Source organism: Schistosoma haematobium, chromosome 3, assembly GCF_000699445.3.
Source record: "Schistosoma haematobium chromosome 3, whole genome shotgun sequence".
In the NCBI taxonomy this organism is placed as follows: Eukaryota; Metazoa; Platyhelminthes; class Trematoda; order Strigeidida; family Schistosomatidae; genus Schistosoma; species Schistosoma haematobium.
Window position 1 is genome coordinate 8428179 of NC_067198.1, and position 25544 is coordinate 8453722.

A 25544-nucleotide genomic window follows, 5' to 3' on the forward strand; every position below is an offset into this window, starting at 1 on the left:
CTCCACCTATGCTGTTGGATGAGGGCCTCGCTGACAATTCCCTATTTATCTTCTGCTGATCCGACTGTTGCACAAACTTCCTTAACTCAGAAACTGCCCACACGAAGCTTGACGCACTGTCACTGTAAATCTCCGGAGGTTTCCTTCTTCTTCCAATACAACGCAATAAGACAATTATAAATGAATCAGTAATCAAACTACACATCATTTCAATATGTACTACCCATGTTTGCAAACAAGTAAACACATATCCATACCCTTTTTCTAATGATCTTCCTATGTGTCCTTGTTCTTTAGGACAATGTCTACTTATCATTGCCGTCACTAAGGGTCGACTGGGTAAAATTACTGGATGTTTAAAAGCATTTGGGAAATCTGAGTATCTTAGTCGACCTCCAACGCAGAGTAACCCATCAAGCATTATCGGTGATAAGCCCTTCAGATCATTGTGACTAACTACTTTACCATTGTTTTTAAATCCACTAAGTATTTCTCCATACACTTCTTTCTGAACCATCAATAAAATCTTACGCTTGGCGATGTCAATCTCTTTGATCTTTAAACATCCTAGATGAACGGATCCTTCATGACTCGGGGAACGAAGTACCATCAGGAATTCTATGAACCTTCTAAGCCAGGCTACGGCCCTGACTAATTTCAACCACTCGGAGTAATAAGAGAGAATAGGTGACATGTTGTACTTTATACTACTCAAGTTAACCACAACAGTTTTTCTAAACTCACTATCGTCAGAGAATATTTGTGCGGTCTTATTGAAGGCAAAGTTCACACGAAACGGCGATAATGTGGCACCAAATGCATGAGTTGTCATTTGAAACTCAGATGGTTCCTTCGACATGTCCCCCCCCTGCCACCACAGAAATCTTGAAGATCCTCGACCAGACTTAGGGAACTTCACTTGCATGAACATTTCTTCAACATCTGCAGGGATTGCAACTGTCTCCTTGCAAAAACTTAATAATATGCACATTAACTCAGCAGTGGTATCGTGTTCTTGATAAATCATATCATTCATGGAAACCCCTGCAAACTCGGCGGCACAATCAAGGACCACTCTAAGTTCTTCTGGTTTCTTCATGTTTAACACTGCATGGTAAGGTAAATACCCTCGAGGGCGATAATTAGGCTGCAAATATATTTCAAGGACCCTCTTCGCATAAGTCTTAGTAAATTTACTCTCAATACTGTTGATATACCTGATGTGCAGACTGGCATCCTTCGACAACATACCCTTCAAACTTTGTAATCTACGGTTTGCTACTTCATAATTATCCACTTTCATATTTGGATTCTTTTTCCACGGTATAGAAACTACAAAATGACCGTTGTCGAAGCGCGTGCCTCCTTCCACAATCTTTATAGCCGCCTTGTCGTCTACTGATAATGATTTATCACTTGAATAAGCATCTGAAAACTCTACATCATAAAGCTCACGTATTTCGCTCTCTAATGTCTGTACCTTACTGGTATGGTTAACAACACTTCTCCTATATTCCGGACATGACGCAGGTCCGAAAACCGTCCACCCCAGCAACGTTTTCACAGCGTACGGGTTCTTCCTTCCACCCAATCGTTGGTCTAACACCCAATGTGCTTCTGGTACGTCGCAACCAATCAACAGTAAAACTTCTTCAGAGTCCAAGTTATCTATCGGTACATCCCTTAAATGTGGCCACTTAACTAGGCTGTTCACTGCCGACTTTGTTGGCTTATGACCCGGTATACCTGCCACAATCAGAGCTCCTTCAATCGTAACATGTTCAGATCGATCTAAAGAATATACCTCAAAAGGCGCACTCGTGACCTTCATTGTTCTATTACCACCCACAGTCTCAACTACCACTGATGCTTCGTCTTCGCTCAGCCCGAGAGACCTCAAACAGTTTGACTTTATCAGTGTCGCATCAGAACCGTTGTCCAACAGAGCATAACCCACAATCTCGGCTTTTCGCGATTTCAACCGTACGGGAATCATGCCTAAACACACTTGACTGATTAGTGATTTAGTATATCCGCAACAACTCAAGATACCAGGTTTCTCACTCTCGCTGTGCAATAAAGAATGGTGCTTCTTTTCACAACCCTCAACGTTACAGCGCTTTGTCATCTTACATTCCTTAACTCTATGTCCTTGTCTAAGACAGACGAAACAGATACCCTTGCTTTTAGCGTGAGACCATCGGTCTTGAACTGTAAGCGCTAAGAACTGTGGACATTTATCAATGTCATGGTAGTAGGAACACATACTGCATTTAGTTTTCCTTATCGAACTATTCCCTTGCTCTGATTGCACGTGACAGTTCGTCTTTACGTTATGTCCTTTTCTAGAACGGTTTGCTAACCGTCCAAATCTACTACAAGCCACTCTCGCACGCGATGCGATAAACTGAGTGAGCTCGTCGAAGGTCGGTTCCCTGTTATCTTCAGTCAATTTATCCACCCAGTCCGCCCACTGGGCTTGCATAGGTTGAGGCAAGAGTCTCACTATTCTTTCCAAGGTAACTAAGGAATTTAGATCAGAAGTATAATTCATCTGCTCCAAGACCATGGCACAGTTTTCCATTTTTATAGCCAAATTTGATAGTTGGTCCCTGTCAATATACTCAAAATTCACAGTACTGAATAAGTCCTCTAGTGTTTCTCGAGCAATTACGTGAGACTGTCCGAAAAAACGTTTTAAAGTCTCCCTTGCTCTTTTATAGCCAGAGGATGCCTCCATCATGACGCAACCTTCAATAGCTGTTTTAGCCTTGCCCTTACAGTAGTGTATCAAATAGAGCAAGCGCTGGCTATCATCCGTGACTCTTGATGCTACATACGTCTCAAATTGCCTTATAAATTTCCAATAACCTCTTGGCTCTCCATCGAAATAACTCAGTTCAACCTTTGGTAGCTCTGGGCCAACAACATGGACTATAGGCGACATGCTCTTTCCTAGTAATTCAGGCCTTTGCTCCTCCTTTAAACTAAGATTTTTTACATCATCTGACATCGAATTAAGGCTAGAACCACTGCCATGATAATTAACCCTATTTAAGTCTGAACCATGACCCTTAAGGACGTCAAAAGGCACTTGCTTGACAATAGGGGATTCTTCGTTAACATCGACGAACTTTGAGCCTGATCTCCTTCGACGATTAACTGGCATTATAAGGGACACGACCAATTATTTCCAGAAAATCCGTGAACGATTACCAAAGGATTTCGACCAAGTAATAATTGTTTAGAACTGTAGGATCCAAACTACGGTTTGGATGTTGAAGGATAGCCTCCCGTGACTTTAGACACGCGCCCTTTCCCGTCGAAATCAGAACAAGTAATCGGGTAACTAGCGGTTCTATAATTCATAATAAATTTAATGTAAATCATTACCTAAACAAATATTATCACCCGGCTATTCAATCAATGATTGTTCAATCAATTAAATCTAAATTACAATAAATCAAGAAGTCGATAGAAGATGCAAGAAAATTACCAATCACCACAAATAAATGTTATTCTATCCTGTCTGGATAGATCACGTACAGATTCGTTCAAAAGGTAATAATTGGTCGCTCTATAACACAGTGTTTTCAATTCTGGAAGAGTGCTTCAATTCACAACCAAAATGCACAATTCCAGTCAACACAGGTCAAGCAATCAAAAGCAGGGATAAACCAAAATGGCTGCCGCCCAGACTTAGTATAAAGTAAAACAACATAAGTGCAGTTCGGGAAGAAACATGGGGAATTGGTGAAGGTGTAGTAAAAACGAAACTATAATAAAATACAAATATTAACAATTCAAATGTAGTCAAAAAGTTAACAATGTACAACTAAAAGAATCAATAGGGACAAAGTGTAAGTATATACATGGAGGGATTTTCACAAACACACAAAGCACTCAAAATGGATCTTACAATAGGATTTCTGGATAGGAAGTGAAACCAATTCAACGTTCGTAACACGGTTTAAAGAGGTATTTTGCTTGATAAATCAGCATCAATACCATAAGTTCGTGGCATCCCACTAAACCATATATTCTCGACTTCAAAGATCGAGTGATTAAGAGAAAATATCACTACAGAATTACTCAGCAGTTCAAAAGACAAATGGTCTCATGACGTTGAGAATGGATGCAATGTGTAAGATTGTTAATGATGTTGGTTTTTCCAGAATTGACACTAATATTGCAATGGACAGCCTGCCCAACATCACCGTTTTATCAGCCCGTTTGCATTATCGAATCTACGAGATTAAAATGTTATCATATATGATGTACTGCTGTAAAACGAAGGCCAAGACAGTTTTTGAGGCTTGCATCTCTTTATCTTGGCATCTGAGTTATGACGGAGCAGAACAAGTTCTACATGATCTATTTGGAAGGGAAAATTCGATAGCTTGTGAACTAACCATGAAGTTGCTTGACGATAAACCTGTGGATTATTCATAAGATGACCTGACCAACTTCTCGTTTAAGCAACGAATTATATGCATAGAACATTGAGACAAGATGTATAAATTTCTAGTGCGAACTCCACTGCTAAATTGAAAATAACTATATCATGCACACCACCGTATTTACAAAACAAGTTAGAAGGAGCTGTCGTTAAGATGATGGATGCTAAAGTGACCAACTTTAAAGAATTGGTTTCCTTCGTGAGAAAAGAGCTATGGTAGCTTGAACACGGTATGTGGGGCTGACACAATGTAGTCCAAAGATAAGCAAAAAAGTTTATGAAGGACAAGTTGATAGGACAGAACACATCAGTGAACCCGGTCATTTGATAAGCTGATACAGAAGAAGCGAAAATATATGACTGGATGGCCGTTTCATTCAAGTATGAGACTTCTTAGTAGAGCGCGCCCACGATCCCGCTCGCGGAATTTGTTTTACTTAACATCTTAACCTATTTGGTCATAACTTTGACCTTGGAAACTTCGATTTCCTCCCGCTCTTCGCTTGGCATTTTGAAAATTCTGCTACAGAAACCTAAAAATAAAGGGTGTGTCTTTCACATGTTATGATTACTACTGGACTGATATTTATGGGTTGATTATTTGTTATCTGCGAATAAACTTTGACACCTGAATAGGAATTTGGTTCTGTTTTTGAGGTCGTAAGTCATAAATGAATTAATCGGCCATGTTTCAATAATGGACTAGAGCAAAATTTGGACGTAACAATAAGCAACTCAACTAAGTTTGTAAGATGTGAGTCGTAAAACAGTGGTTACAAAGCTACCAATTGTATGGGGCTGCCGAAACTTAATCTCATAGGGAAAAAACGGGAAGCAAAAAGTCGTGGTCTGTGTTGTCAGTGTTTGCGAAAGGGTTACATAGCCAGGTCATGTAATTCTCTAATGTAGTGTGATGTCAACAACTCCAAGATCCAAATTCATTCAGCAATGACATCACTGGTGATAATAACCGTGTAATCAATTTAGCGAGAGATTTGAATTCTACGGAGGTTTATACGGTAATTGTTCCGGTCAAGCTACATAGTCCCAAAAGTGCTTGGAAACCTTCACCCTTCTAGACAGCGGTTCTGACACTTCCGCCACATGGGAAGAAATAACTGACCAAATGATCCTCAAAAGTAAAGAAGCATTGGTAAACATAATGACTGTGCATCTCACATTGCCTATAAATGTTTGAAGGTGAATTAAATCATATGTTATTTGGACGTTAACAGACCCATAAAGATTAATGGAACTTATATGATCAGATGTTTATATATGTGGAACCTCTAATTGAACGATGGTTGGAGCGATGGAACCATTTAGAGGGCAGAACTCTTTCGAGGTTCTGTGAAGCACACGCAAACTGACATAATCCAGATTATATGTCCGTAAAGGTCTCAGACTGGTTGATCGTATTTAGAGACGATCAGTAGAAGCATAAATAAATGAGCGCCGCCGAGACAGTGAAAAAACCTTATGCTTAAGGGTTTGTACATTGTAAAAGTTCAAAGCGAAACGACTCCAAAACACTTTCGGCAGTACGGGAAAGTTCTTCACGAAATTAGAGGTGTGCTGTACAAATGCTCGCAGTCTACTAAATAACATGGTGGAACTCAAGAACATGGTGGACAATGAAAACCCTGATGTCACTGCCAACTCAGAAACCTAGTTAGATTCAGAGGTGTATGACAGTAATATCCAGTCGCATGGTTTCTTACATAGTGGGGCTGACAAATCAAACCCTAACGATGGTGGGACCATCATATACACGAAAGGTACCTTAACCATACGAGCTGTCGAGACAGTGGCACACGACTCAAGAACATGTGAACCGGTGGGTTGAAGGCCGGAATGGAAACAGCAAGAAGTTGAATTATTTGCAGCATAACGCAATTCAGAATGATTGGCGGATGACTTACTACTGAGCAAGCATAAATCTTGGTCGAACAGGTGTAAAAGCCACGTAGTAGGTGATGTTCATGCACCGTCCATACTTTAAAACTTAGAAGCAGGGTCATCAAAATCTGGGGATCGCTGGATCTCTAAAGTGGGTTAAAATTTTTTGATAGGCCGTAGACAGAAGGTAAGAATGAATTTCAATTGCTCCACCCGGAAACGAGCATTTAGTGGAGTACCACAAGACTGTCCTAGGTCCTTTACCTTTTATACTGTATGTAAATGAACTCTCATGTATAGATGAATCCCCGATGCTACCACACGCTGATGACGTAAAAAATCTGACGAGAAATAACAAGAGACGCAGATTCATGTGCACTTCCAGCGGACTTATATGTTCTTATTAGGGGGCGGCCAGATCAAAATATGGCACAAGTCCATGAAGTCACTGACAAGTAGACTGAGTCATTTTGGTAGGTGTAGACTACCTGGTTGGGGACCACGAGATGATAACAACCGATGGTTAGAGACCCTGAATGGCATGGCTCAAAATCGTTTGCTATGGCGCAGGTTCATCTACTCTTTGTGGTCTCCCAAACTCTAATCTTCTGAATTCTTCATGTCCCTTTCTTTTCCCTCTTTCCAAATTCATTTCTCTGGATTATACTCCCTGAATAGCATCTTCAAACCCTAATTTTTCTGATCACAGCTTATAATTTCACTACATCTAGCACTACGGAGTTTCAATCGACCACTGCATCTCTGTGCTAATGTGGTGTGGCAACTCGAACTGATGTACGTACGTACGTTGTTACTGACTGACTGATTAGGCGGTCTAAAAGATGGATGATACCTATCAACGCGGCCAAGCGCCTACACGCATATTAGGAGTATAAAGGTAAATAGATGTAGCATATGAGAAGAGCCTGTGCCCATAGTCCGGTTTACGAGGATCTTCGGGTGATAGTGAGCCATCATCTTAAGACCACGGCCCACTGTTGTGAGGCCACACCTAAGCGGTTTAGAACCCTATGTGCTTTAAGTTGGACATTCACCAAGTTAGATACTACTATGTTCTCCAGAGTATACGCAACCCTAGTAAGAACTAAACTTCAAAACTGCGTTCAGGCTGCAGGCCCCTGTTTATAAGTTGACTCGGACATCCTGAAAACGTACAGAGAACAGCTACTCGTGCAATTCCGGAACTACGGAGCTTACCATACGAAGAGTGGTTTGAGAAGCCAGGCCTCTTTACTCCGTCCTACCACTTATTAAGAGGTGGTCTGATTTCGGTGTGTGGAATACCAAGAATTCCATTTAAATGGTTTTTGACCCAACATATTTTGTTGAATTATGATTCCTTACTGTCAAGTGTGATGTCCCAAACCAGCGGTATTGATACTAACTTTTATCTAAATTCGCATTATAAATGCCTTCTTAAATCATGTTTGTGACGTTGGATTCCTTTTTCTCCCTGCAGATTAACTATATTACAAACAGAACTAGAAAATTCTCTGGAACCGAAGCCTACTCATGACACTATAAAATCTATAAAAATAAAAACGAGCTGAAATGTCTTCAACAAAATGTGGAGATAGCCATTTATGTATCAGAATACTGTTTTCAGTACTATATTTTTGAATTAGGCGTTACCTATTACTTCCTGCTTCGTTTTGACAAAACCCCATATATACCGTTCGTTTTTCATTCATGCTTTATTTACGCTTGTTTTCTTTAACCTATTAAAATGCTTCTGCTTAAGAAGTACCTTAACAATAGAGAATCAGACTAAGTAGTCATACTGTAACTATTCCACCACAAATGACTCGAGTTCAGTTGTCGCGAACATTGTCTGCTCTGACTCTTGTCCTTTCTTTTTCATACTCTGTTGCCTGAACTACCGTATTCTGGGTGTATTCGCGTCGGAAACATTCCTAAGAAATCTCGCCAGACGTCTTTTCACGGAAGAAATATCATGGTGCAAGGTGTGCCGGAAAACACGAACCCTGACCACATAGACTCTGATATTCGAGAATGGAAATTCATCAAGCAGTCCTTGAGGCTCAAAAACATATTGACCCAATAAGTGATGAAGCTAGCCAAGAAGGACAGGGATTCTAGACCTCAACTGGTGAAGATAACCTTTACATCCTCCCCCATAACGACTGAAACTATCGAAGCATTTCGTGACAACGGACGCTACTTGCCAACTACAATCCACTTACATCCGGATAGGCCACATGATGGTAGGATCAATCACAGGAACAAATTGAAGCTGATCATTCCACTTGTAAACTGCTAAGACCATGAAGGAAACGTAGAAAGAACAGGGACTACCAACTCGGAAAACATTGTGTAGATAAGGTACCTGTCAATTCATATAAGGCTCAAACAGATAAACAGGATGGAGAACCTCATGCGTTTTGAACTGAAGCATAAATTAGTTAGACATAAACGCCGCGAGTTTACCAAATAAAATGGATGAGCTGCATGAACTCAACAGTACTAATGATATTCATACTATGGGAATATCTGGAACATTTTCTCAATTTACGGACCGGGAGCTAGCAATACTAGGGATATCTTTATTTCACAACGACAGAAAAACAGGAACAGATGCGGAATAGCTATGTACATGCGATCTTGCTTGGAAATACATCAATCTTGATGCATCTGCTGAAGTTGCGAAAGGCATTACTGTGCGGAATACAAACGAACTGGTAACAACAGTGCATACAGGCAATTCAAACGAATAAGGGACACATACACAAGAGCGATAAGAGAAGACGGGCTTCAGTCTCTGGAGTCTTTGATATGCGACGGTATACACGACTATTTATCATTCTTAAACTTCTCACCACAACAGCATGGTTTTGAAAAAGGTCACTTTGTATAACCGACCTGCCGACTATGGCGAACAAATGAACACCCATCCTTGATCACAACAGGAAGGTTGACGTCATTTACCTTGACTTCTCAAAAGATTTTGATAGGGTCAACCATAAATATCTTGTCAATAAGCTCAAACGACTAGGTATCAAATAACCTACAATTGATTGACTGATTTCACATCTAAAAATGGGTATTTTGGGGGCAGGGCCAACTTTACTTTCTCTCAGGTTATGGAATGTCCTAGTGGGGTCCCCCAGGGTTCAGTGCTAATACCTCTTCGTTTTTTGATCTGTATAAACGATCTTTCACAGCACGTATCATCAGGTTTATTATATTTCGCTGATTATGTGAAACTTTGTACATAAGTATGCAACCAATAGGATAAACTGGCAATTAAAGAGTATCTGACTGGACTTTAAAGTTGGGCAGATGATAACGAACTTACATTTAACATCTTGAAGTGTAAAGTAGTCCATCTGAGACATGTAATAGACTACAAATGCAACTAAGGCAACTCTTTTCTAGATGCATCCCAAGTTGAAAAAGATATAAGGGTGTTGGCACCCTACGGTCTGAAGTCTTACTCTAACTGCAACAAAAATGCCTTTCGAGCAAACCTTGCACTGATAACATTGAAGCGCGTTTTTGGCCAGTTCAACAAAAGAACTCTCCACATGATCTTCAACAGTTTTATTACACCCCATTTAAAGTTAGGAAACATAGTATTTCCTCCCTCACTCCAAAAGGATAAGGACACTCTGGAACGTATCCAACGTCGAACCATGAAATCAGTTCGAAGACTCAAATTCAAGTCTTATGAAGAGCGCCTTCAATAACTTAACATTTACTTATCAGAGAACATGAGTCTTAGAGATCGCTTACAACATCCTTAACATTTCTGGTTATCCCCTTAAACACCTACTTTAGCTTAGTGTCTCAACACAAACTTTAGGAGGAACACCCAGAAACTGGAGACACGACACATCAGAACGGACTGTAGGCACACTCTCTACTCCTTAAGAGTAGTCAAACGCTGAAATTCGCTGTTGACTGAGGTCGTCTAAGAGACTTCTCAGGAGTTATTTAAGAGATAACTTGACATATTGTTAAGGACCAACGACAGTAACTTACTATGGCATACCAACCATTTCTTCTTTTACCCATTCTATCGTTAATGTACTTGGGTTGATTCCTGGAGGCATCGGTACTTCAATGCTACTATATACGGGAGCCCGTTAAGCTATATTTTCTTCTATTCTGTTCTAAATCACTTGACATTTTTTAATCTGCGGAGTTTGAATTCTGGGATACGTCAAGGGCGTGTTTACGTCCCAAGCATGACGCAACCCCCAACTCAAGAAAAGCTAACACGTATCGCCATCGTCAGCAGTGACAAATGCAAACCGAAAAAGTGTCGTCAAGAGTGTAAAAGATCATGTCCTGTTGTGCGCATGGGTAAACGATTGTTGTGGTAATGTAATTCTTGAAGGTAAACTGTGCATTGAGGTCACACCAAACGACAAGATCGCATTTTTATCAGAAGAATTGTGCATCGGGTGCGGCATTTGTAGCAAAAAATGCCCTTTTGAAGCCATCTCTATCATAAATCTTCCTAGTAATTTGGAAAAGGAGGTTACCCATCGTTATGGTCCGAACTCATTTAAGCTACATCGTCTGCCTATGCCGCGCCCCGGTGAGGTTTTGGGATTAGTTGGAACCAACGGTATCGGAAAGTCCAGTGCTTTAAAGATACTTGCCGGTAAACTTAAACCCAATCTTGGCCGGTTCAAGGTTTGTTAATGAATTTTACACTTCATCATTATTGGTTTTTCGTCGTATAGTTGGTCTGTAATTTGGTTTTTGGTATCAATATGCCCTAGTAAGTGAACAAAAGGACTAAGGCGATAACTTTATCACGCAATTCATTACTCGCGTTAGGAGTGTTTTTCGTAATTGCCTTACATCATAATCCACCGTGTAAATTTTTAGACTAACTTTATAAGCTAGTTTGGTTTTTTGATAATCTGGTCAGTATGATTTATGATGCTTATGTCTTTCCTGTTCATATGCTCATTTGAACCTGCGGTGAATTGTAAATATTTCTCGGTGACACTATAATATATAGAATACCTTTGAGTGATGCTCAAGTAACCCTGAAAAAATTCATCTGCTTAACAGGGTTACGTTTTCTAACCATTTGGTTGCAAAGTAAATCTCCATTTTATCTCCAACATTGGCAAGCAAACAATATAACTAGCTCCACCTAATTCTTGAAAAAAACATATGTATACGTATCCAATCTGTAAATTGGTTTTTTAAAGAATTTCGTACCCAATCCTTATTAATATCGCAACGAGTAGCTACGAAATCATAAAGGACATTCTTCAAATTAAGACAAATCTGGAACTAACTGAACCATAAGTTCTTATTTGTTGTAGGGTCTGTGGAGCAAATTTTTGAATGTTTACTCCGGTAGAACTTCACAACTACATGTTTATATTTTTACGAGTTTATAGTACTAAGTCAGACTTATAGATTTTCTGCATAACATTCTGCTATATTCCCCGATAGTTCCGCAAGTTTCCAATTAATTAATGATATTTGACTGACCACCTTTATCACTACGCTTTGAGAAATCCGTCTATCCATCAAAGTTGCAAACAATTGTTAAATAAAGGTCTCATCGTTACTTACGCGCATGATCATGATCAGTTAAGCATGTTCACTTTTTAAGTGACTGATTTACGAAGACATCTTGGTACCCCGTCTAAGTAGCATTTTATTGAGTTAAATAAATTTTACAACCAATTCAATTCACCAGTACTCAAGCTCACTGTCGATTTCAGTCGTTTATGAAATTCCAAGCGTCTTTACTAGAGTGCGTTAAATATTTAAAACCAATAGTTACAGATCAAAAATGACACGAATAACGGTTAGGCAAATTTATTCATTGTCTTGGGGAATTTGGAAACATCATCGTCTATGTGTTTCCTATCCATTTATATCACACACTCACTTGGTACTTCATTTTGTTTTACTTCCCTTTGTTTTAACATGCCAACACCAACTGACTTTTATTGCTAAGTCTCATGTTATTTTATTACACCATCACCGTTGATCCTCGAATAATAAAGAATTCTTCCCTAGAATCTGTTGTATATAATTATGGTGTATAGGTGTTTTTATTTGCACTAATCTGTTTTCAGTAATCAAAGAGTGTACTGTAATTTTACGGAACTTTGCAGAACCTTTAGAGAAGTTTAAGTTAATAAATTGAACTGTAATCAGATAAAGTAAATTCCGTGAAATATTTTACTTGTGTTGTTTTCTATTAAAAATAAGTTTCCGTTTATGTTTCAATGTCAAGTCATAAATGTGAACATCATGAGAAATCCGACGTCTGTCGTCTTATACATCTGTTTATCGCTGCTATAAGTGAACACCATGATGCTTATTGACATTCGTTCACTCGGATATATTTGTCTTTTTTTCTTTCTCTTTAGAATCCACCGGATTGGACTGAAATATTAACGTATTTCCGTGGTTCGGAACTACAGAATTATTTCACAAAAATCTTAGAGGACAATTTGAAAGCTGTTATTAAGCCACAATATGTTGATCAAATCCCTAAAATCGTATCTGGTGAGGTTAAAACCTTACTTAATCGAAAGGACGATAGAGGCAACCAAGATCACGTTTTAGAAATGCTTGGTAAGAAAACTTATTCTCGGATGACTAATCTAGTATATTATAAAACTAGATCTTCAAGTAGTCACTGAACGTATGGTAGGCGATCTATCTGGTGGTGAACTTCAAAGATTTGCTTGTGGAATGGTTTGTGTCCAAAAAGCTGATATATATATGTTTGATGAGCCTAGTTCTTACCTGGATGTCAAGCAGCGTTTAAAAACAGCTATAGCTATACGTGAACTACTGGAGGTTTGTAACTTCATTTCATAATGTTTTTGACCTTATATTTCGAAAGGGTACAAATTATGTTATTGTTGTGGAGCATGATTTATCTGTTTTGGATTACTTGTCTGACTTCATATGCTGTCTTTATGGTGTCCCAGGTGCTTATGGGGTAGTCACTATGCCTTTTTCCGTTCGTGAAGGAATAAATATATTTTTGGATGGTGTGGTCCCTACGGAAAACTTGCGTTTTCGAGAAACACCACTGGTTTTCAAGGTATGGTTTTTTCTGTTAAAGACATCTTATTTGATGGTTTATTTGGATGTTTATTAAACTTCGGCTGTTGTTTTTTGATTTATCTTTCAAACCGTCCCGTTGTCACTGTAGTTTGGGACATTAATCTGTATCTGATCACTTCACTGACTTATTTTTAATTTTAAGTCTGTTTCGATCGACTCGTTAGACGTAATTCTGTACACATCTATACAGTAGAAGATTTAAAAAATTTCATTCTCCGTCTAGCGTCAGTCAGTCAGTCAGCTACAACGTAGGACCAGGCACATATGTGCATCGGTCCAGGTTGCCATACCGCATCAGCACAACAAGATGAACACCAGATTCATAGCAGTGGTTAGGTCAAAGGTGGTAATATATAAGAGAAAGATTGCATATAGAGATATAGTACAAGAAGAAAGAATTGGTTCGTAGAAAGAAAGATATGAAGTGATTTTAATCTCTTACTTCTTGTTCACTCACCTTACCAGCACTCAAGACTATTCATATTCGAACTGTTGGGGTACTTTTAGAACTTAATTACCAGATGTGAAAGCAAGCATATGTTTAGATTAATCTCATAACACTTCTTTCCTTGCTGATGGAGCGAAACGTCATATACTTAATAACGTATCAATGTGCTGCGAGTGCATGTTGAAGGTTACGAAATCCTAGTGGACTACTACACAAGTGTTACACTTGATGATGCGATCATCTCTGAACCGTGGTATACAGGCTACGTCTACTTAAAATCTATATTTCTTAGCTTAGTCGGTTAACTGGGATTATGCTTGTCTAGCACCTTATACTACACTTTCATAAGTATACCAAAAACTTTAGTGTCTAGAAAACGTCGGTCTTACTTCACTTGTTCCGTACCTACCATTAGTTGTAGTTGAAAAAGAAAGTAGTTTGTGAGTCTCAAATATCGTTTCTTCGTCGGGGTTCGAAAATCTATCCTCATGCCTAAAAATATCTTAATTATATACAGTGATGATAAGTGCGTGTGCAAGTTGGGTCTTGGTCTCTTTATTAGTTATTTTCGGTATAAAATGTTTCTACTGCCACGACCAAAACACATCCTACTTTGTACCGCTATAATCAACTAGCTTACGGAATCAAAATCATTCCAGTAGTGTTCAACAAATCATCGATCCCATTATTTTAGGCATTATCAGGACTGTTACACGCCTCGATGATGTCAATACATAGTTCAAAATTACAATTCGAAAGATATTTTTAAAGTATCCTTGTTGTGCCAAGGAGCATGGTCACCAGCTGCATCCCGACCGACGCTACTTTTCTCACCGACCAATTAAATCTCTAGGATTTATTTTCAATGTATCTCGTTCAGGTATTGAGAGTTCCCATGTAATTCAACTGATAACATCACTGAAAAGTGTATCTTCATTATGATTATTCTTCAACTAAGGTATAGTCCATTTTCATCACCACCAAAAAGTGTACTCACATCTAAAGGGGCTGTAAAGAATACTCGCGGTAAGCTGGTTTATGGAATACGATCACGCTCTCAATAACTTCAGCTCTGATTCTGACTCGAATTCCGGTAATCTTTACGGCGGGTGTATCAAGTCAGGTAATAGTGTAGATGAATTAATTTTGAACATTCCTTCTTGTAGGATGTTAAAAGGTTATAATGCACACACATCTAATTAAATCGAATAAATAGTACTAGTTTTGGTGTTTTCTACTAAGAAGATGGATTATGGTTGTTACTAGTGCTTACTATCGGATCACAAGCAGATTCCATTTCCTGTTACAAATAGTGGTTCTGTCCCAAATAGAACGAAACGCGCGTCCTGGATTCCACTGCTAGCTACTATCCATCTTTCATCTAATCTGTCTTGTCAAACATTCACAGCTGCACTCCTAGTTTTATTCAAGCTACTTTTGTCATAGTTACTGATATCAAGAAACAAACAATTAGTAATTCATTAACAAGACAACAAACCATTTACGTGGAGCATTGATGGCCGACAAACCTGGATAAGAGAATAAATGATGTTTGGTTTTTATTTATTTCAGACTTATGTTCTCTTATCGGTAATAGTTTCAACTTTTGCTAACTCAGATATCGTTCGACGTTTTTTACACTGGAAATTCTGTAACCTGGGGCACGGAATGTAATCAGTAGGACCATATTTCTGATCATAAACACGGCCTGAAGAGTGGTCGGGAGTAAATCCTCACAACTCATATAACAGACCCATCTACTGTCATGTGCCTGGAAAAGATTACTGGTCAATAAAGAACATAGGTTACTGGTTGTGACTTTTAGCCGGTCTAATATCACATGACTTAGTCGCCAATCGAAATACGACCTATACAATTCTAGCGCTGCCATACCAAACATGTATCGGCCGGTATGAGCAGCCTAGCGTCCTTATTGGTCTTTTTTCCTCCTAGTCCTGCCAATTGAGTCCAGAACACCGATATCAGCTTCCGCCATATGAATCATTTAGTTCAAATATACCTGGCTTATATACAAGTCAAACAGACCACATCACACCCTAAAATAGTAAATAACATCTGTACAAGATCAAGCTAAAAAGTGGCTGTGAACGTGGGAGACTATAAATAAAAAACTTGACATAACCTAAGAATAAGTCGTATTATAATAGTCTATAGGTCAAAATAAAGCTCATAACAATGAATGTGAACATAAAGTGTAATTCACTGTAGATGTTCAAAAATACTCTTCACAAAAAGTTTACTACTTCTAAGTAGTGTTGCAATATGTCACATCAGAAAATTACCGTAATTTAGGTGTGCTAGTTGTATTATTTCTCTATTTAACAAACTTTGAAATAATTTGTGTTATTTTTTTGAATTTTCAAGGTGTCCGAAACCGGTAACGAAGAAGAATTAAAACGTACAGCTCGTTACGATTATCCAACTATGTATAAAAGTTTGGGTTCATTCGAATTGACAGTGGAGGCTGGATCATTTACTGATTCTGAAATTATTGTAATGCTTGGTGAGAATGGCACTGGTAAAACTACATTTATTCGCATGTTGGCTGGTAATCTGAAACCTGATGGTGATGAAAAGTGTCCAGTTTTACATGTATCATATAAACCGCAAAAAATTAGTCCAAAATCAGAGAAAACAGTCCAAAATTTACTTTTGGAAAAAATCCGTGATTCATTTACACATCCACAATTTTCAACAGATGTGCTTAAGCCATTACAAATGGAACGACTTTATGATCAGCAAGTAAGCGATAAGTTTCTACATTGTATTTCAACATGACGTACTAATATGTACCGATTGTATTTTCTTTTTCATAGGGATAACTAAGTAGTAGAATAGGCAACTTTATGTGGCAGAGTTTCACTACACTAATACCGAGTTTTACAAAACGTACTTAGATGTTACTTACTATGGCATTAGTGAAACAGAAATGGTATGTTTGTTTATGTAAATAGGTGGGCGAGTATTACGTTATCAAATGGATATACGAATCTTTTCATATGAACTTTTACGTACAAAGAAATAGCATGAAGCCTTAGCCACGCTCCTTCATTTCGTTAAATGTGTTAGAACCAACGAGGTCAGTACCAAATGTCAAATAGATAGTAAATCATTTGTTTCGATGAATTATTCGTAATTGTAAGTCTAAAGTTACTAAATTGATTCACTCTTTACAACATATTCCCTCTTTTATACCAAAACTTCTAAGTATAAAATCGACTTGAAAAAATTATCAGGAGTGTGTTGTGACGGCAAAACCAATAAAGAATTATTGTCCGATACCAAATAAGGTAGGTAATACAATATAGTTTATACAATAACACTAGGCTGAATAGTAAGACTATGCACTCTAGACCATAATACAGGATAATACATCTTAATACACTTAGTAGAAGCTTGGGGACTCTATCGATACACTAGATAATTACACCACTACTGTATTAGATCACGTGGTATACATATACATAATATCCGACCTATAGTTCAGAACAAAATATTAGATCAGAATCATATTTATTGACACAAACTCTAGAGCAACCAGTTAGTGTGAAATCTAAACAGTTACAATGTAAAGGTAGTGATTTATGTGATAGATTACAGGGTAAGCAGCTGTCCGTCTTTTACTCAGTGACCAATCACACCTCAATGTTATATCAGAATGTGAACAGTATCATACATGAAATGGTGTGTTTGCATATAAATCCGATATTATAATCTTTTATTCGGAGAAAATTCCAGTCATACATATTACTTGTAATAATAACGGTTCCTCAAGTCTGTGTTCACGTGCAAGGTCATCTAAGCTTATGATGCTATTTTTAGGCTTAGATCACTGAACAGTTTTCTGAATGACCACTATTTAAATAAGTCTAATTTACACTAAACATTTAAAGTGCTAGATAGAAAAAGTAACCCATTCAATCAGGCTTTTCACTAATATCGACTTTTTTAATTTTCTTAGCCCACTTTTGGAATTCATAGCAATTTAAATATATCTAAACATCTGTTCTGGTCTATTCGAGTATGAAAAGTACTGGTTATATTTAGTAGAACAATATTTGTGAATATAGGGTATTGTGTAAACTGTTGAATTGTGGTCTTGTATTACTGACCGTACCCAGAGGAGCTCTGAAAACCAAGAAACGTTGGATAGCTTTAGGCTCTCCAATACTGGGAAGAAACAGATGTCCAGTGTTTTCTGCTTCTCTAATGGTTCTCTAAATAAAGTCCGGTAGTGATGTAGAACTACAAATTCGACAACCTCCACAACCACTGATGTTAAAAGTCTTCACTCAAATGATCTTAAGCGATAATTTTCAGAGTTCTAGTGAGAAGCTGTGACCGGTGAATTTCAACCTTATTAAGGGTTAGACAAATATAATCGTTAACAGACGATGGTGGTGGCGTAGTATCACCAATTAAGTAACGTTGTCAATTGTAAACCATTAATCCTTAACTGGGTGGTCAAAAGTTTAAGAGCTCTCCGCAAGTGCTGAATGTCTCAGGTCCAACCTCAGATGAGATCATGAATACATACTTCATGAGGTCTAAAACAATGACAGAACAGCTATTTATTGCTTCCCGATTTTCAATAGTTCTCTAAGTGGTTTCATTCTGTAATGTATGGAAAAACAATATCCCCCCATTATTTAGTAATCTGTGAGAGACAATAAGGTCTTTCTAGTCGATAGGTGAATTACATCAACTTAGTTTTTAACTTATCATAATACTGTCTCGTTTTTTTGCTTAAGACTGACATTCAAAACCAGTCAGCTTCAACCAATAAGTAATAAATGTTTTATTCTCGAAATCCTCCGAACCACGTACTCTTTATCCTATGGTCATGTAAGACTGTTAATCAAAGGTTTTCCTTAAGCAAAAGACAACACTGTGGATTGAATATATAAATTAGTTAGAAATTGCCAATTAATTTCACAAGTTTATTATCTACAAAACGGTGACAGGTTGCATCTAGCAGTGGGATCCAGGATGCACGTTTCGTCCTGATTGGGATTCATCAATTAGATACACCTGCATCCTAGAGGTGATGCTTATTTCGGAATTCACTTTAAACACCAACGAATTATCCACTTAGCTACTGAGTCCAGATAGGCACTGGCTTGTGCAATGGGCTGAATTTTAATTGGTTTGTGTTAGTTGTTTGAATCTTCCCATTGATGTTTATGACTGCAATTGATCAGTCTCTTTAGATATCTTTGCATCCTGTGCGGATTATCTCTAGTCCTCTTAATCTCATACATTTATTGTTGTGTTTCTTTTCAAGGTAATGAACTTATCTGGTGGTGAATTGCAACGATTAGCTATTACATTGTGCCTTGGCCAACCAGCTGATGTTTATCTAATTGATGAGCCATCAGCTTATTTAGATTCAGAACAGCGTTTACATGCCGCAAAAGTTATTAAACGATTTATACTGCATGCTAAAAAGACAGCTTTTGTTGTAGAACATGATTTTATTATGGCAACATATTTAGCCGATCGAGTTGTTGTATTTGACGGTCAACCTGGTGTTAAGGCTACAGCAACAACGTGAGTGTATTCGATGGTTGTTAGTTTTTTTTCTCTCTAAAGATATTTCTGCATGAGATGTTACGAATTCAACGTTCCTAAATCCACTTAATTGGACTACTGAATTATCGAGTCCGCGTACGCCAAATAACACTAATGACCTTTATTTAACTCATTTGCCCACCAAGTGTGCTGGCACTGATTATTACCCCACGCAACTTCATTCTGCCCCCCCCCAAACTTGCTCAATCAAAACACAATAAAAGCTAACCGACGTACTCTGTATATTTTACAACTCAAACACAATCACAACTTATTTAAAAAAACTGGATCATTTGTGATATAAAACTGATTGATAAGTATATAATTCATTAACTATAAAAGGGACATATCATCAGTCAATGATTATATAAAAACTTACAATTTGAGCAATATAAAAGTATCATAAAGAAAATATTTAATAATTACATAAAAATGTATATGATATTTTGCTTTAGAATAGTTCTGAAAATTCTAATCTTTTCGACTTATTCACATCTAACATGTGTGTCTCCGGCAGAAAACGATACAAAATTAATTCATTCTTCAAATTGTTAAATACATCATTATATTTTGCAACTCATTGATAAGGTTAACACTTGAGACTGCACATTTTTATCGACTGAGTTAGCCAGGACACTTATTTTCAGTTATCGTCTACCTCAACGGGCAATGTTAACTGGTGTAGGGGTTAAGCTAGAAGAAAACCATTCTGACAAACCAAAACATACCACTAGTCCATAGTCATTGACTGTTGTTCTGACTCATGTTGACAGGTGCGAACTATTTGATTCAAGTTCACTCATTAACTACGATCAGTGTTTGAAGACACTGGGTGACATAGCGTAGATGCACATACCTTTTTATCGTATAGATTTTGAGTCGCATTATTCCTTCATTCTTTCTTTTTTATATCACATTCTCGAAATTTTCCCTTCATTATAATTGCAACTACGGTTATTTCGACTCCTTTACTATTCATCTTGTTAATTTCATATAGTGTAACAATTTGAGGTGACGTACATCTGTGCAAGATTCCATGTTGTTTATAACTGATTTCTGTTGGAGCACTTTCGCGAGGCTTAACATGTAATTCGGTAATCTTAGTTCTTAATTAGTAATCTACAGCTATCTTCTGACGATTATTCATATTTCACTACCTACTATTACTAAATAATTTCTATTTCAATGCAAACCAAATATCTATACTAAATTTAAAATTGTGTTCATAAACTACCTAACATCGAATCCAACTTCATATCTGAATAACTTCGAAAATCAATTAAGTAATCACACACATACACACTCAAACGGAATACAATTCTTGTTCATTGTTGACATTAAAATGTACCAATGTATGTTTCATCCTTTTTGTGAAGTTCATTTTTTGTATCAAGATATAACCGATAGTATATAGAATGGGGCTATCATTTTAAACAGTATTATTTATTAATTGAATACCTAATTGTGTATGAGTGCTCGACAATCCCACCAAAAAATGGAATACAATGATTTACTTCTATAAAAATCTCTATCACATGATGTACTCTAATTTCTACATTTTTTCACTTTGATTATAGTCCACAAAATTTAGTTACTGGTATGAATAAATTTTTACAATCACTTGACATAACATTTCGACGCGATCCAACCAATGCTAGACCAAGAATCAACAAGTTGAATTCGGTCAAAGATGTTGAACAGAAAAGGAGCGGCAATTATTTCTTTCTTGGAGATTAAATTTTGTTTATAGACCTGCCTATCTTCTCACTTTTTGCAAGTTTTTCAACAATGCCTGTTGGGTTTTGCTTTTCTGTCAGAAGTCTGTGTATATGGTTGGTGTAATATGTGTAATGATTTAATTTCTCTGACTAATCACTTGCCTATTTATTGACTGACTAGGTTATTAATATATGATACAATTGTTGGAACAAAGCTTTTTTCAACTCAAATCTTGTCTTGAGAAGGGCTCTTTTCGGAAATATTGAAGTGAGTCTTAGTTTGTTACATCAATTTTAGAACTATCAGTCAGTTAGTTAAATGGGAAGTGAAACCTGGCATATACGTTTATTAGTTCAAGTTACCACATCATATTAGATTATCGGGATGAAATAGTCAGCGCAAACCCCAGAGTATTAATAGTATTAGTAATAATAAGAAAGACTAAAGATATACCATGTGACTCCAAAAGAGTAAATTGTTGGAATAAAAAGTATAGGATCATTTCGGAACTTAGGATCGAGGGGAATACAGAGTAAATGGGTCTGTACCATTGTAGTGAAGGAGAACACGGGTGAGGACAACCAAATTGTATTTAGGACAAATTACAGAATTACTTGGTAAAATAGAAAAACCATATAGTAAATCGTTAATTTGCAAAATATTATTCTATCATATCAAACCGGACTGTTGCTTTTGCAAACATCAATCCATTGTCTCGCATTTCATTGTTCATGCGATTTCTTACAAATTCCATTGTTTTCTCGCTCTTCTTTTCTTGATCTTCTCCATCTTCTGCTGCCAGACGTAACGTTCTTTTGACTCACGTTATATACTACTTATATCAATATAAGTAGCACGCACCACACTCGTCCCCCCTTTTAACAAGTTGCTGTCGTAGTCTTTCTGATCTCCGTACCGCTGTGTTCTTTGGTGCTTTTCGTGATTCACACCCATGATGATCTTGAAACCATCTCTGTAGTTGACTAGCATTTACGCGCTTCTGCTTGTCTTCTCTCCGGATCGTTTAGACCGAGCCGCGTCTCTCCGTGATAACATACGGTCCTTCCCATTTTGGGGCCAGCTTCCCCGACCCTGCTCCCCCTGCTATGTTACTTTTTCGTTCTCTACACTTTACTAGGTCCCCCACTGCAAAGGGTTTCCACGTTCTCCTCTGTTGTCCTGCCTTCTTTGTGTCTGATATTTGTTTCTTTTCCACGTTCCTTATTGCCTCTCTCCTCTCTTTTCTTAACCTTGTTGTCGTCCACTTCTGTTGTTGTGGCCAGGTCTTATTATGCATTGGAAGTCGTGGTTGTCTGCCATACATGAGCAAGAAAGGTGACTTCTTGGTTGTTCCTTGTGTGGAGGAACGATGTGCCAGCAAAATCAATGGTAACTCTTTCTCCCAATTTCCTCCTTTTGATGCTAACCATTCCTTTAACGTTCGATTGTTTCTCTCTGTAAGCCCGTTTGTCTGAGGATGATGCGGTGTAGTTCGTATTCTCTTGATGCCAAACTACTTTAAACGGGCTTTAAACTCGTCACTTTCAAAACAGGGACCCTGGTCAGTTAATATCATCTTCGGTATTCCGTGACACGCTACAATATGCCGGATTACCACCTCGGTCACTGTCCTTGCCCGCTGGTCTGCAATGGGTACGGCATCTACCCAACGTGTAGCATGTTCCGTCATCACTAACAGGTACTGGTTACCGCTCGCCGTCTGTGGAAACGGTCCCATCACATCCACCGACCATAGATCACCGACTGCGGTTACTGGGATTGACTGTAATGGCGGTTGTCTGTATCGATCGTTTTTCATTAGCTGACACTGCTGGCAGGTTAACACGTATTCAGCCACATCGTCTCTCGTGCTCGGCCAGTATGCACTTTGTCGTAGTAAGTCCGTCGTTCTTGCGATGCCTGTATGTGCTACCTGGTGACACTCGTGTATCACTTTACGCCGCCAGTCTTTCGGGATCACCGCCACCCAATTCTCATCATCGTCCTGCCAGGTCAGCACTCCATATGAGTTCACTCTCAGTCGTTCCTTTTGCCGAAGCAGCGTTATTACCTCCTTGTCCATTGTTCGTTTATCTACGTCTGCTCCCTCTTTTATCACTCTGATTACCTCTCGAAGGTTAGGGTCAGCTTTCTGCTGCCGGACGAGTTCTAATGGGTCTCCCTCTAAACTATTCACCGCGTATGCTGTTAATGGCAGGTCGGCTTCCATGTCTGGTCTTGACAAGTAATCCGCCATTACGTTTTCTTTTCCTGGAACATGGCCGATACTGAAATCGTATTCTTGCAGGCGTATCATCCATCGCGCCAACTTCCCTCGGGGGTCTCTTGCTGTTTTCAACCACTACAGGGGTTTATGGTCGGTCTCAATGTGAAATCGTCTACCTAAGAGGTATGGTCTCCATTTTTCCACTGCCCACACGATCGCTAAACACTCCTTTTCGATGGTTGAATACTTCTGTTCAGCGGGTGTGAGGACGCGACTCGCATATTCCACCACTCTATCAGCCTGACTCAACACAGCACCTATACCATGATCACTCGCGTCTGTGGCCACTGTAAACAGTCTTCCCGGTTCAGGCAGTCTGAGCGTCATCTGGCGATCGTCTAGCATGTTTTTGATTCGGTTGAACGTTTGTTCGGCAGTCTCAGTCCACGTAAACTTGGTGCTGCTCAATAACTTATATAAGGGTGCTGCTATTTCGTTGAAATTCTTGACAAACCGACTGTAGAACGCCGCTCTTCCCAGGAACTGTCTCAACTTCCTTTTCGAATTAGGTACTGCAATATTTTTTATGGTAAGAATTTTCTCCGGCAATGGTTTTATTTCTCCATTTCCCACTTTATGTCCCAACAATGTGACGCTACTTTTCGCTATCTGCTACTTGTCCTTATTAATCCGAAGTCCAAATTCGTCAATTCGCTTTAAGACCGCTTCCACATGCTTGATGTGATCTGTTTCTGTTTGACTGTACACAACTACATCGTCGCCATATACCTCGACATTATCTAGATTCTTGAGCAGTAGTGTCATTAATCTTCTGAGCGTGAACGGTGCACCCGCCAACCCGAACGGCATTCGTTTAAATTGATACTGTTTATCACGTACAGTAAACGCTGTCTTGCTTCGATCACTCTGTTTTATAGGCAGTTGCCAATAACCTGACCGTAAATCCAGCACTGTAAACACCGTGGCATTCTGTAGCCGATCTAATGTTTCCACCACTGTTGGCATTGCACAAGGCTTCAGGTCTGTTATATTATTCAATTCTCTGAAGTCGACACGAAATCTATACTTTCCATTTGGTTTCTTTACCAAGAGTACCGGCGAGCTATATGGGCTGTCCGCTTCCTCAATTATACCTTCTTTTAACATTTCCTGGACCTGACGATTTACCTCGGCCTCTAAATGCACCGGGACACGACGTGTTGCAAATATATTTACTCGACTGTTCTTTATCGGTATTTCGTGCTTTACTCTGTCACAAAATCCATACGGCTCCCCATCTCCAGTGAATAGTTTCGCATACTTTTTGCATAACTCGTGAATGTTTGGTTTCTTTGACGAGACATCCGCTGCAACTCTTATTTCAGCCACTTCGCTACTTTCGTGTATTGTCAATGAACCATATTTCGTGACCACCTTACCGCTTCTTAAGTCAACTATCGCTTTTACTTCTCTTAGGAAATCTGCTCCTAATATCGGTCTCGATAAGCTTGTGGTTACGACGAACGGAAAATTTATCTCAGCATCCCCCAACTTTACGATACTGTTAGATACGCCAAACACCTCTAACATATGGCCCCCTATCGTGTGGACAGCTAATGTACACGGCTTGATTCTCTTACATTGCTCTTTGCCTATTAACGATACTGCTGCACCTGTATCGATCAGACAAACTAAATCTCGCTCATTTATGTTCACTCTCGTATATACTGCCCCTCTGTCTACTAACGCAACAATCCCCAGATTCCTAGGATAGAAAGAACACTCGTTGTAACGTCTAACATATCTGCGTCTTCGTCTTGTTGGACAGTTTATCTTCCAATGTCCTGTCCCTCCACAAGCGTAACATTTATCGTTCCTTTTATTGTTCACTCGTATTGCTGCAATCTCACGCTCCAGCTCCTCAATCTTCTTCTCGACATTACTCACCTCCTGCTTTTCGCACCCGACCGGAGCTACTGTTCGCGTCATCAGCTGACGAGTCACCGCCAGTTCACTGATATCCATCGGTTGCGCTGCGTTCACCAGTTTCAGCTGTTGGGAGACGGTGGCAGGCACACTCTCGATAAACTGTGACG

The 25544-nt window shown here is 38.7% G+C and overlaps 1 protein-coding gene across 3 annotated transcripts; it reads left to right on the plus strand.

The window, feature by feature from the left end:
* The first annotated feature begins 10543 nt into the window (after positions 1-10543).
* ABCE1_1 (ATP-binding cassette sub- E member 1) lies at positions 10544-21915 on the plus strand. 3 transcript variants are annotated; one of them, XM_051212927.1, is made up of 8 exons: positions 10544-10705; positions 10740-11041; positions 12754-12961; positions 13011-13189; positions 13236-13439; positions 16296-16673; positions 19216-19481; positions 21080-21915. In XM_051212927.1, exons 1-8 carry the CDS (start codon positions 10588-10590, stop codon positions 21237-21239), a joined length of 1815 nt encoding a protein of 604 aa, XP_051068851.1. In that variant the 5' UTR covers positions 10544-10587; the 3' UTR covers positions 21240-21915. The 3 variants fall into 3 exon arrangements, with proteins under 3 accessions (XP_051068851.1, XP_051068852.1, XP_051068853.1); XM_051212928.1 differs by having other exon boundaries at positions 10544-10739; positions 10775-11041; positions 11092-12961; positions 19216-21915; XM_051212929.1 differs by having other exon boundaries at positions 10544-11041; positions 12995-13189; positions 19216-21915.
* The last annotated feature ends 3629 nt before the right edge of the window (positions 21916-25544 follow it).

Bases quoted from the DNA above. Each gene is read 5' to 3' on its own strand.
- ABCE1_1 (XM_051212927.1), top strand. From the start codon at position 10,588: ATGACGCAACCCCCAACTCAAGAAAAGCTAACACGTATCGCCATCGTC. The intron at 11,042-12,753 runs GTTTGTTAATGA...CTTTCTCTTTAG, and splicing joins CCAATCTTGGCCGGTTCAAG to AATCCACCGGATTGGACTGA. The intron at 12,962-13,010 runs GTAAGAAAACTT...TTATAAAACTAG, and splicing joins TCACGTTTTAGAAATGCTTG to ATCTTCAAGTAGTCACTGAA.